At 48.7% G+C, this 14,214-nt stretch overlaps 1 protein-coding gene across 2 annotated transcripts in view; it reads left to right on the top strand.

The window, feature by feature from the left end:
* The first annotated feature begins 1,142 nt into the window (after positions 1–1,142).
* The window catches only part of SLC36A1 (solute carrier family 36 member 1), a 45,894-nt gene continuing 32,822 nt past the window's right edge, over positions 1,143–14,214 (top strand). For both annotated transcript variants that reach the window (XM_062188808.1, XM_062188809.1), the window contains exons 1-2: positions 1,143–1,252; positions 12,940–13,084. In XM_062188808.1, coding sequence (XP_062044792.1) covers positions 12,945–13,084 — 140 coding nt within the window. In that variant the 5' untranslated portion in view covers positions 1,143–1,252; positions 12,940–12,944. The remainder of the gene's footprint in view (positions 1,253–12,939; positions 13,085–14,214) is intronic.

Genomic DNA, 14,214 nt, shown 5'->3' with positions numbered 1-14,214 from the left:
TATAAGCTTCCCTTTAAAACAACTTTTGCTGCACCCCATAGGATTTGGTATGCTATATTTCTGTTGTTTGTCTGAAGATATTTTAAAATTTCTCTTTTGATTTCTTCTTTGGCTAACTGGCTGGCCAGGAACACGTTGCCTGATTTCCACCTATCTGTGCATTTTCCAAGATTCCTCATGTTATTGATTCCTAGTTTCATGCTGTTGTGGTCTGAAACAATACTAGATATTATTTCAATGTTCTTAAATTTCTAAAGACTTTTTTTGTGCCCTAGTGTATAGTCTATCTTGGAGAACGTTCCTTAAGAAAGCTCTGTATATGTCCGTTAGATCCATTTGGTCAAAAGTGCAATTCAAATCCAGGATTTCCTTGTTAATTTTCCATCTGGTCTATCTATCCACTGTTGAAAGCGGGGCATTGAATTCCTCTCCTGTTACCATACTGCTGCCTATTTCTCCCTCCGTATTCATTACTATGTACTTGTGTAAGTGCTCCAGTGTTTGGTGCATATATTTACAATTATTATGTCCTCTGATAAATTGACCCTTTTGTCATTAAGTAATGAACTTCTTTTCTCTTGTGGCAGGTTTTGACCTGAAGTCTATTTGTTACATATTTTGTAAAGAAAAATCTTCAGACAGCAGGAGGGAAGAGGAGAAGCCTAGATAATAATACCTTTCAAACATGCTGAGACGTTGCCATCCATTTTTAAACGTCACTTTAAAAATCTAAATATGTAAACGATAATGTTACCCGACCACACAGTCCCATTTCCAGTAGCTGCTACAGGTGAGACTTCGTGCATCTAGAAACGTGAATAGGGGATGTTTAAAAAGCTGTTTTACCTCTTGATTAGAAACGCAATACGTGTTCATTGAGATGTGTTAAAGATTAGCAGTCTTTCACAGGCCCACGACTCGGGAAAGGGTGTTCTTCCCAGAACTCATCTGCGTTCCAAGATCCACGCCTTCCTGCCAGAGCCAGCCCCCCGCCCCCAGGAGCAGGGTCCTTGCTGCAATGGCAGCAGTAGGTCGCCAGGGGGTGCTATGGGGCAGGGCGCCTGAGCACCGGGAGAGAAGAGCAGCACTGAACACGTGACTTTGGCCTCCGGCTGGGGTGCCTTAGTCACGTGACAGGGTCCGGAAGCAGCTGCCCGGCTGCTAGGGAGGATGGTGAGGGGTCGGCGCTGAGGCAGGGAGGTGGGCTGCACCGACACCTGCCAGAGCCCGGGCTGGAGCCGGAATCTGAGCGGTGAGTTCCTGAGCAGGCCTGCTCTGGCTGGCCGCGGTCACCGCCTTCGGCAGGGCCCACCTCGTCCTCCGCCCTGGGGAAGCAGATGCTGCCGGTCAGTGGGTGGACACGCCTGGGCTGCGGGTCCTTGGCGCGGCTCCCTGGTTGCCGGCTCAGAGCTGCGATTCCAGGCCACGTGGAGATCCCTTGTCCGCCGCGCTGTTTCTCCTGACCCTGTGGGGTTGAGGGTCTCCCCAGCTGTTTGACAGGTTGGGAAACGGAGGTCTCGGAATGGGGAGGCGCCTCCCCACGACCCAGCTTGGGCTTCTCCACGCTCCCAAAGGGACGTGGCGACCCCGAGTCGGTCCCTCCCCGCTGCAGGAGCCCCGCGCCCGGCTTGCTGATGAAGAGACTTTGGGGCACAGAGTGCCGGAGCCCCAGACCCTGGAAGGTCATCCGTGCCCCCAGCACGGTTGGGGAAGCCGGGGCTCAGGAAGACGTAGGGACTTGCCCGAGGGTACGGTGAGCCCGGCGGCTCTCAGTCGCACCTCGCTCCGGCAGCTGGTTGGTGCTTTTCCGCACACCGCCTCCTGCAGGGAACTTGGCCGCTGGATGGAGCTCCCTTTCCCGTCCCTTTTCTCTGGCAGCTCTCTGCCTCCTCCACTGGTTGAAGTGGCCCTGGGGTGTGGTTGCCTGTTTGCGCCTGATGTTTCTGCAGACTCATCATTCTGTAGGTCTGTTTTCTAACTGAGCTGCAATTTTGTGCAAATCGTACCGGGATATGGAATGTGATCTGGAGGATGCTGCTGGGAGGCTGTGGTGGCTCGGCTGAGACTGAGAAGAGCTTGGCAGTAACTTGGAGAATGGGAAAACCTTGGCTTTATTTTGCCTGGAACTTGTTAGATTTGAGCAACACTGGTGGTTTGCGTGGATGCTGAAATAAAATAGTAGCATGGCGTGGTGGAAAGAACTGGGACAGGAGCACTGGGAGACTGGTCCGAATCTGCCACAATGGGCTCCCATCCTCACCTGCGTTTTGGTTTCTGTCTGTATCATGATGAGGTTGAGGCCTCTGGGGCCCCTCCTGGCTTGTCATTCTCTGTATCTAGGTCTGGTTTTGTTTTTTTTTTTTTTCCCTCAGAGATTATTTCCTTCCTGTGCACTCTAACTAACCTTGTAACAGGACTTAACTAATCCAGTTGTCCAGGAAGCTGTTTCCTCTAAATTTATTCCCAAGTTGCCATGGAAACCCTCTCCCCCTCTCCATCTTTGTGTTTTGTCCCAGTGAACTACTGAGAGCCCAAAATGATTTTCACTGTCTTTTTATTATTTTGAACATGATCAGGCCCTCTTAAAGGTGCCTTTTGTCTGGAGCCTGGTTTGCAGTAGTTAGCATACCTGTACATTTAGAACGTGTTTTCTTGAAAGATGTTCCCAAGAAGTAAAGGAACAGAAAAGGCAGGTGCTTCAGTCTGAGCGTGAGACTGTGGTGAGAGCCGTAAGCAGCGATGTGCTAAGTCTCACCCTTTGTTTCCAGATCTTTTAGATCATGTCATTTATAGCTGCCTGTTCCTGGCTCTTCATTTTCCCGTGAAATCCTGTGGCTGTGCCTTCAACCCCGTTCCCGTGGCAGCTGTGGGTATCCGGAGTGTGTCTGTTCCGATGGTTGTATCAGGAGGCGGGATTCCTTTTATTCTGTAGTATTCCAGGGACTACAACTAGGACCAATGGGTGGAAGTCCAAGGGAGGGACTTTCTTGTGTGAACTTGGAACTTTCGAAGGAATGGTTGTCTCCCATATTGGAGCTTCCTGCCGCTGGAAGTGGCTGTCACTGTGCAGTTATTTGTGGGGCTGTTGTAGATGACAGTACTGTACTGGGTAAACAACTGGACCAGATGCAGTTTAACTTTTCTTCCAATTCAGAGGTTTTGTGAAGTTCTAGGACTGGGCTTATTAGCATGTGGGACGTGAAGGAGAGTGGATGGAGAGGGACACTTGTAAGACTGTAGTTTTCCCCTGCCTCTGATCTCACATCACCGTTCGCATGTTCAGTACTCCAGCTTTTTCTTTCTCATGAGTGTCTCAGTTGTTTTTCTTTGCTTTTTGAAAGGCAGAGAGGCAGATCTCCCATCCTTTGGTTCACTCCTTTAATGCACACAACAGCTGGGGCTGGGCCAGCCCAGAGTCAGGAGTGGCGAGTTCACTCTGGATCTGCCATGTGAAAGCCAGGGACCCAACTTCTTGGGCCATCACCTGCTGCCTCCCGGGTCTGCATTAGTAGGAGGCTGGAATCAAAAACAAAGCCAAGATTCTTAACCCAGGCCCTCGAATACAGGATGTGGGAGTGTCAAGCCAGGTGTTAAATGCTCACTCTCTATCTCTTTTCTTTAAGTGCTTGGCATCTCTTCAAGGATCAGGTGCTGAGCACTCACTGTGGTCAACAGTACTTTTTTTCTTTCCACCTGACCTGGAGTGGGATCCTAGAACTGGGCTGAGTGAACTGTCTGGTCTTTCTGCCTTCACTGGCCTGCGACAGCGGAGCCTCTCCAGAAGTATGTGGCGGCTCCCCCGACACCTAGGCCAGCTCTTCTCTTTTCCCCATAGCAGAAACTCAGACGGGGTCTATGGATCTCAATCCAGGCCTTGACCTTCCCTCCCCTGGCCCCGCTTTCCTGGTTTGAGGGCAGAACTCCTGTGTTTGGTGAGTGCGGGGTCAAATGTATATCTAAATATGCCCATCTAGAACCCATGTGATGCTGCGTTTGGTCTTCTCTTTTCCACAAAACATCTCTGGGAAGGCTTGACCCCCAGGGCCAGTTCTCAGTGAGCCCCTGTGTCCCTTTTTCCATGAAGTCAGGGCAGCCGTGTAGGTTAAGGAGATGTTTGTGGTGCAGGATCAGCATTTCCATGATGGGGACCTGGCTCAGCTCTGCAGAGCAGTAAGTGGAGAGAGTTCTACAGTTTCTCACTTCCCTTCCTTGCACTTCCCTGTTGTGCTGATCACAATCACTGTCGTTAGTAGGGGTCCATTATGAGCCAGGCAGCAGACTGAGCATTTATGTACCTTTTCCTCTCATCTCCACCATGACGCCCATGTGGTGACACTGACATCTTTCAGATGAGAGAACTGAAGCAAAGGGGCATTTGAGGAACTGGCTGGAGCTGCACCCATGGCCCCCAAGCTTCTCTGTTGGGCAGAATGCCTCCCTCAGACCTACCCATGCTCCAGAGATCGTAGAGAAGATACATGATTTATGCGGTGGTGGACAGAACGCGGGACTGGATGCGGGGTTGCTGGTCTTCGGCCAGCTGGGGCCTGCACCTTGTTTTTCTCAGCTGTGAGACGGAAGCTTGAGCTCCACCTTCACTGAAGTCCGGCCTCGGCCTCGCCTCCGTGATCTCTGTGATTCAGGGACGGAAGTGAGCGCGTTCGCCTGTTCAGCAGCTGCTCTGAGCAGAGCCTGCTGCAGCCTGCAGCTGTCCTGACTCCCTAGCAGGATCTCCATGTTTGAAATGCGATTCTGTGGGCAGCTAGGAGGAGTCCATTGGATGCGGTTTTATTTATTTATAGTTTTAAAAGATCATTTACGTATTTATTTGAAAGGCAGAGAGAGAGAGATTTTCTGTCCTCTGGTTCACTTCCCAAATGACCTCAACAGCCAGGATTGGGGCCAGGCTGAAGTCAGGAGCTGGGAACTCGATCGAGGTCTCCCATGTGGATGACAGGGGTCCAAGTACTTAGCCCATCTTCTGCTGGTTTCTGGGGGGGGGGGGGGCATCATCAGGAAGTTGGATCAGAAGCAGATGAGCTGGGAATGGAACTGGTGCTCCCATAGGGGATGTGGGTGTTGCAAGCAGTGGCTTAACCTGCTGTGCCACAACGCTGCCCTCTGATGTTGTTTTAAAAGCAAATGATGGAGAAGCCATATGTTGTCACTTCCTTCTTCACACGCCATATGTAGCACTCCTGTCTGTGTCCTTCTTTGTGACCTCAGAATTACAGCAACAGAGAAGAGAAAATGTGTTTAGCAAATTTGCTGCTGCTCTGGGTTTCAAAGTCCAACCCAATGTAATTATTTCAGAATAATGAACAGCATTTTTACTTTGCAAATACCACGAATGCATGGACTCTGGTAGGAGGTGAGGCCTGGGGTATACCGACCATAACACTGTCTTGGTTTTTTGTTTTGTTTTGTTTTTGTAGTGCTTTTTATAAATCAAGCTGTAATCCGGAGCACCATAAGCTCAGGTAGAATCAGACTGGGCCGAGAAATCTGTTAGCTTCCTTTCTTCCTTCCTTCCTTCCTTCCTTCCTTCGTTCCTTTCTTTCTTTCTTTTTTACGATAGGGAAGGCCTTTTTTAAAAAAAAAAATTATTTATTTATTTGAAAGGAGGAGTACAATGGTGGGGTGGGGGGAAGTCTTCCATCCGCTGGTTCACTCCCCAAATGGCTGCAACAGCTGGAGCTGGGCTGATCGAAGCCAGCAGCCAGGAGCTTCTTCTGGGTCTCCCATGTGGGTGCAGGGGCCCAAGGACTTGGACCATCTTCCACTGCTTTCCCAGGCCACATCAGAGAACTGGATCAGAAGTGGGGTAGCTGAGACTAGAACCAGTGCCCATATGAGATGCTGGTACTGCAGATGGCATCTTTTACCCACTATGCCATAGCACTTGCTTCTTCTTTTTCTTTTTAATATGTTTTACCAGTATCTAACCCATCATAGCCAAGATATTATCATTATAACAGATAATCAATATAAAAATTGCTAAGTCACAAAATATTTCACAATTTTTGGGGTCAAGTCACTAAAATCCAGTGTGTGCACATTTCAGTTTTAATCAATTATATTTCAAGTGCTCAGTAGGCACTAGTGGTTTCTGTCCACTGAATTGTCCAAATGAATCTATTGAATGGTACAGGTTTGGAATATTTTAGTGTATTAAGCCTTAATTCTTTTTATTTTGAACATACCTAGACACTAAAAATTTGAAATTGGATTTGCGGGATTTTTGAAGGGAAAATGTACTTAGAAATTATCAAAAGAAATCCTCTCAATTCTATTCCAAAACAATAAACAGGAATGGGATAGGAAGGCAGGATTTTTTGACAGCTAGGTTTTGTTCTGAACCCTGAAATACTATACTTTGTTAAAATGAAAACATTCATTTTTAAACTTACAACAAGAGTTCCTGGCTTTACATTAAAAAGAATATCACTACAGAATTCTCCCTAAAAATTGCCACCTCTGGGGTGGAGTTTTGCCCTATGGTTGAGACTCCTGTTCAGGGGCGAGCTCTGTGGCATAGCGGATCAGGCCAATGCTTGAGAGACCTGCATGTGAGTCGAGGTGCCTGGCATGGAATCTCTCCCCTGCTTCGATCCACCTTGCTGCTGGTGTGCACCCCAGGAGGAGGTGAATGATGGCTCAAGTGCTCCAGTCTCTGCCACCCAGATGGAGTTCCTGGCTGCTGGCTTTGGCGTGGTCCAGCTCTGGCTTTTGCAGGCATTTGGGAAGTGAACCAGCAGATGGAAGATATTTCTGTCATTCTTTGTTCCTGGGTCTCTCTTTTTTAACTGCTTTGCCTTTCAAATAAATTTAAAAAAAAAAAAGACTCCAGTTAAAACACCCACATGTCCCATATTGAAATGCCTGGTTCAACACCCCACTCCACTGCGTATTCAGCTTCCAGCTAGTGTGGACCCTAGGAGGCAATGGTGATGACTCTAGTGACCGAGTTCCTGCTACCACGTGGGAGACCTGAATTGGGTCCCTGGCTTCTGATGTTGGCCATTGCAGGCATTTTGGGAGTCAACCAGTGGACAGGGAGCTCTGTGTCTTTGCTTCTAAAATAAAGAAAAGGAAAATTACATACCTTCAGAAAATTTTAAAATAAATAAAATTCAATTTACAAACACATTTTTTCCTACTGCATCCATTGCACAAAGTGATGGCAACTGTTGGTTTTCAGTGCCAAGCTGAAAACAGGGCACAGTTTGTAGATTACAGGGCAAGTCCTGTCTATTGATGCAACAGCATAATTTAGATGAGGGAAAACAGGAAAACCTATCAAGGTCCTACAAAAGATCGACATTTCAATACAATTTTGTTTGAATGTAAAATTGAAGCTTTTTTACCCACTGCACATTTGGATTTTTTCTTATTTGGTGGTTCATTCTTTTGGGTCTAAATACCTTACAGAGATTTTGCTTTGTGTACACGGACCATATATAATACATAAACTCTGTTCATTGTCCTCAGGAACCTGAAGGACAAGCTTGTCTTCAAGTCTCATAAAACACAGCCCTCATTTCACAGTTAATGGGCTCTATTAAAGCCACCCACGGGGCAGGGACTGACAGTCAAAACAGCAGACTTTGAGCAAAGGGAGCCCAGGGCAGGGTGACCATGGAGGCTGGCACCTGGTAGGGCCAGCTAGTGAGCACGACAGGGAAGTCTTGGTTGCTGGTAGGAGCCGTCGAGGGTGGCCCACCCTGTCCCAAGCTTGAATCCTAATGTAGCTGCTCTGACTTGGACTTTTCCAGGGATGGGGCACACGCTTGCTCCCAGAGTGAGCGGATCTGTTTGGATGTGAACAAGGGCTCAGGTTGGAATGTGGCACAGGAGGAGGAAAGTGACAGTGTAGGACTTCTTCATGATTTGCTCTTAAAACAAATGCAGGACTCCACCGAGCCCCCTGCAGAAGTGCGTGTGTTTGGTTGAGACGCCTGCCTGAAAAGTCTTTGATAGAGGTTCTTTCTTAGCCCTTGCCAAAGATCTGCTTCCTTTGACTTTCCACCTCTTGATCCAAGCTCTGCCTGATCTTTGAGGCCCCAAAAACAAGCCTCATCTACAAGATGTTTTTTTTAAAGATTTATTTTATTTATTTGAAAGTCTGAGTTAGAGAGAGGAGAGGCAGGGAGGGAGAAGAGAGAGAGAGAGAGAGAGAGAGAGAGAGAGAGAGATATCTTCCATTTGCTGGTTCTCTCCCCAATTGACCACAATGGCCGGAGCTGCACTGATCTGAAGCTAGGAGCCAGGAGCTTCTTCCAGATCTCCCACGCAGGTGCAGGGGCCCAAGGACTTGGGCCATCCTCCACTGCTGTCCCAGGCCATAGCAGAGAGCTGGATTGGAAGAGGAGCAACCGGGACTAGAACCAGCACCCATATGGGATGCTTGTGCTTCAGGCCAGGGCGTTAACCCGCTGCACCACAGCGCCGACCCCAGCAAGATGGTTTTAAGGACAGTTTTTGTACCTCCTAGGTTGCCAGGTTGAACCTTCTCAGTACCTTCCAGCTGTTCCTCATGTAGTGCAGAGCTGAAAACAGGACATCTTTTGGTGTCCACTCCTCTCTTGGGTTGGGCCCTAACCCCTGGGTATACTACTTGCTAGTCCCGTGATCGTATGCTGCTCGGAGCAGAAGGCCACGTGAGGCCACGTGTGGCAAACCGGATGGTGCTGCCATCTGCCCGGCACTGTCTCCTGTCCTAATGCATCCTGGAGTTGTGTTCACTCATTTGGCTCATCTGTTATTATATCATTGATTCTGTTGGCTTATCATCAGCCAACACATTAGCTGATAGGCATGCAGTTACCAAGCCACATCTCCCACATCCTGCAACGGTTTATGGAGCTTTAGATCTATGGATTTTAGTTTCTTTTTGAGCATTTTGTTTTCAAGCAACATTCTGCTGCTTTACAGGGTTTGAAATAAACTGAACACCTGAACCAAGTAAGCAGCAGAGTGGGTTCTTGGTTGATGGGTGAGAGATTGGGAGACGGAGCAGCTCCGGTGTTCTGTCCCTCCATGCTCAGAAATGTGCAGGATTCCTTAGGCAGGTTCTGTTCCTTAGCTATTGTTTGTATAAATGATTGCATTCATTGATTCCTGGAAGAGTAGAACTAGGGGGAGTTGGCAGGTTTTTGAGACTACTCTCCTGCCCCATTTTTGTGTTTGAAAACTGAGATTATAGACAAAGAAAACTGTTTGAAGTTACACAAAACAGAGTGGTGATAGAGGCAGGCCTAGAACCCGGCCTCCTGACATACGCACGGACTGATTAGCATTGCCTACGCAGCAGGAGGTGCTGCCTGTGTGAAGATGCTTCCTGGTTCCCCCTGGTCCTCTGAGAGTTGAGTTGCCTTGGAGCCGGAGGGTACCCTTGACCTCCTCAGTGCACAGTAGAGGCAGCCCCCTCAGATTCTGAGATTCGTGGCTGTGGCAGTGACACTGCGCAGGATCCTCCTGGGATTTCCAGGCCCTTTGATGGCAATCTGCCAGGCAGTCCTTGTGGGACTGCTGAGGCTCCTCCTTACATCACAGGTGGCTGGAGGCCAGGAGGTCTCCCTTAGATCATTCTGATGCTGAGTGGGGCTGGTTTCCAGAAGCGTCCCGGGGCCTGGAACTCTGGGAAGCCCTCGGCTCTGAAGTGTCCTCTGGCAGAGGGTGTTGGGATGGCAGTAGGAGGGCCCGTCCTCCCTGTTCCCTCAGCGGGTATCTGTGATAGACTCGATGTGAGGTGGTACGCAGACCCTTACAGACAGGCAATTGTGCCAATCTGCGAATGTCAGAAGGATTTTTTTTTTGCAATTCTGTTAAGGTGCCCCTGCCCTTCCCTCCTCCTCCCCACTACTGCCTCATTTTTTTTTTTTTAAAGATTTATTTTATTTATTTGAAAGAGTTACAGGGAGAGGTAGAGACAGGAGAGAGGTCTTCCGTTTGCTGGTTCATTCCCCAGATAGCCGCAATTGCCAGAGCTGCACCGATCCAAAGCCAGGAGCCAGGAGCTTCTTCCAGGTCTCTCAAGTGAGTGCAGGGGCCCAAGGACTTGGGCCATCTTCTACTGCTTTCCCAGGCCACAGCAGAGAGCTGGATCAGAAGTGGAGCAGCCGGGACTTGAACTGGCGCCCATATGGGATGCCGGTGCCTCAGGCCAAAGCATTAACACACTGTACCACAGCACTGGCCGCTCTCTACCTCATTTGATTGCAGATCCTTGAAGGACAGAAGCTGGCTCCTGCTCTCTGTGATATTCCCTCCTAGCGGCTGGCACTGTGTGCAGTAGGTGTTTCTGGGTTCAGCCAGGGCCCAGGAGATGTGTGTTCTGCTTTGCTTCTCTCTTTCGGGAGTTGATTCTCTGTCTATAAATAGGGGGACCGGAATGATCTCTGAAGGTTCTCTGAGTGCCAGTCTTTGAGATTCTGGGGGCCCACATAACTCCCAGATGTGTCCTTACTGCGTGTCTTAGAGAAGCCCCTGTTCTTCTCTCCTCTGCAGTAGCACTCCTGAGGGAGTCCACCCAGGGGACCACCGTCAGCATCCTTCCCCAGCATGGGACAGGAAGGGTTTCTTCTTCCCCGCCTTTGAAAAAGGAAGACTGAGTGGGAGGGAAAGGCGCGAGCCTCCCCTCACCTGTCAGGAGGCTCACTTGTGATGCCTCTGTAGCAGGAGACAGGCTAACAAGAAACTAGGCATCATGGGAGTCTCACAGGCATGGAAAGCCATGACACGATGGCAAAAACAACCTAAATGAAAGATCCTGGTGAACAAGACCCCAGCAGAAGGAACAGGCCATCAAGGAGGGAGGCGCCTTTCTCCGAAGGGAGGAAGGAACCTCCACTGTGATACGGCCTTGACTAAACAAGTTCAGAGTCGGTGAACTCAAGGGGCTTCCATAGCCTAGACAGCTCATAGCAAGAGCCTCGGGTGATTGCTGATGTCATGAATAAGAGTGCCAATTGTTAAATCAACAACGGGAGTCACTGGGTACAGGCTCCCCACGTAGGATCTCTGTCCTTAATGTGTATTACTATGAAACTTAAAAACAACACTACTAGTCGAACAAACCCTATACCTTGTGATGTTGTGTGAGTGCAGCCTGTTGAAATCCTTGCTTAGTATATACTAACTTGATCTTCTGTATATGAAGGTAATTGAAAATGAAACTCGATGAAGCGTGGGATAGGAGAAGGAGTGGGAGAGGGGAGGGCTGCGGGAGGGAGGGAGTTGGGGGGGAAAGCCACAACAATACAGAAGTTGCACTTTGTAAATTCACATTTACTAAATAAAAAAAAAAGACACTAGGCATGACAGATTTGCTTATTCAAAGTTTTGTGTGATGCTGAGCCTTCAGAAATGCAGACTTGGAGAATCAGGGAAAACCGTCTCCTCTTCGGGTTAGGTTTGGTGAAGCAGGGCCAGCCATGTGGAAATGCGGTGGGGTGGAGGGGGCGATCGCGTGCTAACGGACCGAGGAGGGGAAGCCCAGCAAAGCTCCTCTTTCCAGATTCTCCTTGGCCTCTCTCTCTGCAGCTTTCCTTCCTTCCACACTGAAGGCGGGCGCCCTCTGGAATGAGGGTCTTTGAAGCAAAAGGGAGAGTCCCCTGTCTGTGTTTTATGGCTGACAATGGGGAACAGGGGCTCTGGCATCCAGGACCTGTCTGTGACTCACTGTAGGGGAGAAGGAGGGATCAGGGACTGGTGGGCAGGAGCAGGTCAGAGAGAAGCCTTGCTTCTGGGGCCTTCTGGTCTCCTTTAGTTCAAAGGATGGCAAGGTGCCATACTTTGGGATATTTTCTTTTTTTAAAAAAAAGATTTATTTATTTGAAAGACAGAGTTGCAGAGAGAGGAAGAGACAGAGAGAGAGAGGTCTTCCATCCGCTGGTTCACTCCTCAGAGAGCCGTAATGGCCGGAGCTGCACTTATCCAAAGCCAGGAGCCAGGAGCTTCTTCCAGGTCTCCCATATGGGTTCAGGGGCCCAAAGACTTGGGCCATCTTTCACCGCTTTCCCAGGCCATAGCAGAGAACTGGATTGGAAGAGGAGCAGCCGGGACTAGAACCAGTGTCCATGTGGGGTGCCAGCGCTGCAGGCCAGGGCTTTAACTTGCTGCACCACAGCGCCAGCCCCCTGGGATATTGTTTTCAGAGCCCCATAAAAGGTTGTAGAGAAGAGACATTAAATCAAAGCCCAGAGCTGAGCACCACACTTGCTCCCCATCTTCCCCTGAGCAGCATTTGCTACTGTTTTCTCAGCTCAGAGCAAGAAAAGAGTCCCAGGGTCAGAGGAGAGTTTCTCTGAAGAGTATAGGCTGGGTCTGAGGTCACGGCAGAGAGGACGAGGATGAGGATGCCGTTTGTGGCTCCGGGACCTGGTGGGCATGTGAGCAGAACTGGATTCTTCAAGAGGGGAGTTTTTGAGGACAACAAGGTTCTTTGATGCAGGCCAGGACAAAGAGGACACACGAGAAGTGCCGGGCTGCCATGCTCTGAGGGCTTGTTCTTGGGGAAGGGATAATTTCACTATTGTTTGAGGGTTAAGAAATGTTCTCCCAGGAAGGAGTAGCTAACTCTGCCCTAAGGAACGGGGAAGCTTCCTGGAAGCACTTATCTGTGTCATCCCCACCCCTCCCAGGCAGCGCCTCGCCTGTTTTGTTCAGGTGCACTGCGACACATTAAAAACTGTATGAGTGAGGCTCCCACAGAGAAGGTTGGGAAACAGGAGCCAGGCGGGCTTGGCCGGCCCCTGTGCACTTTGCACCTTTTCCATTTCTCCTGGTACCAGGCACTCTGGTTATATACTTAATCCCTAGTGCAGCTGTCACCGTGAGCACTGGGGACCATGACTACCGTTGTCCCAGAGCCCACCCTAGACTTGGAGCTAAAGGCCCCAGCTGCCGGAAGTCTTAATGGTGGCTCTGTCCCCCCAGCTACCATGTCCACGCAGAGACTCAGGAACGAAGACTACCACGACTACAGCTCCACGGACGTGAGCCCCGAGGAGAGCCCATCGGAGGGCCTGAATAGCTTCTCCTCAGGTTCCTACCAGCGGTTCGGGGAAGGCAACAGCACAACGTAAGTAGCTGTTTTCTTGTCCCCTTTGTGGGTGGGGTGCAGGTTCCCAGATCTCTCTTGGTCATGTTCCCCTCCCCCATTTTACCAATCCCCTCTTTATGGTGGAAAGTGAGATATATAGAAGTATATATAATATATACTATGTATAGTATATATAAAAATATATACACTATAGATATATCTAATATAAAAGTAAGCAAGATAAGGAGATTGGGCCGTGACAGTTCTGAGACTGGCCCTCCTTGCCTGTCACTCTTCAGTCTGTGTCCGACGCTGTCTCTGTTGTGTTGCTCCCAGAAGGCTGGCGCTGAGTAAGAGCCTGGACTTAAGAAAAGCTCCTAGAGAGGTACCTTTCTCTGAAGGGAGGAGAGAACTTCCACTTTGACTATGACCCTGTCGGAATAAGATCGAAGTTGGCGAACCCTAAAGGCTTCCATAGCCTCGGCAACTCATGACTAGAGCCTAGGGAGATTACTGACGCCATAAACAAGAGTGCCAAATTGTTAAATCAACATCAAGAGTCACTGTGTACTTACGTCCCATGTGGGATCTGTCCTTAATGGGTTGTCCAATGTGAAGTAATGCTATAACTAGTACTGAAACAGTATCTTTACACTTTGTGTTTCTGTGTGGGTGCAAACTGATGAAATCTTTACTTAGTATATGCTGAATCGATCTCCTGTATATAAAGATAATTGGAAATGAAAAAAAAAAACAACCTTGGTGTTAAATTGGAGATTACAAAGAAAATTAATCATTTTTTTAAAAAAATATCATGCAGGATCTCTGTCATTAATGTGCTGTACACTGTGATTTAATGCTATAACTAGTACTCCAACACTTTGTGTTGCTATGTGAGGGCAAACTGTTGAAATCTTTACTTTATATATACTAAACTGATTTTCTGTATATAAAGAGAATTGAAAATGAATCTTGATGTGAATGGAAGGGGAGAGAGAGCGGGAAAGGGGAGGGTTGCAGGTGGGAGGGAAGTTATGGGGGGGAAGCCATTGTAATCCATAAGCTGTACTTTGGAAATTTATATTCATTAAATAAAAGCTTTAAAAAAAGAAAAAGAAAAAGAAAAGCTCCTAGAGAAGATGTTGTGTGAATTAGAGCCAGGTGTCATC

Source organism: Lepus europaeus, chromosome 4 (genome assembly GCF_033115175.1).
Source record: "Lepus europaeus isolate LE1 chromosome 4, mLepTim1.pri, whole genome shotgun sequence".
Classification (NCBI taxonomy): domain Eukaryota; kingdom Metazoa; phylum Chordata; class Mammalia; order Lagomorpha; family Leporidae; genus Lepus; species Lepus europaeus.
Note: the sequence above shows the minus strand (reverse complement) of the source record. Positions and strands in the feature narration are given on the sequence as shown.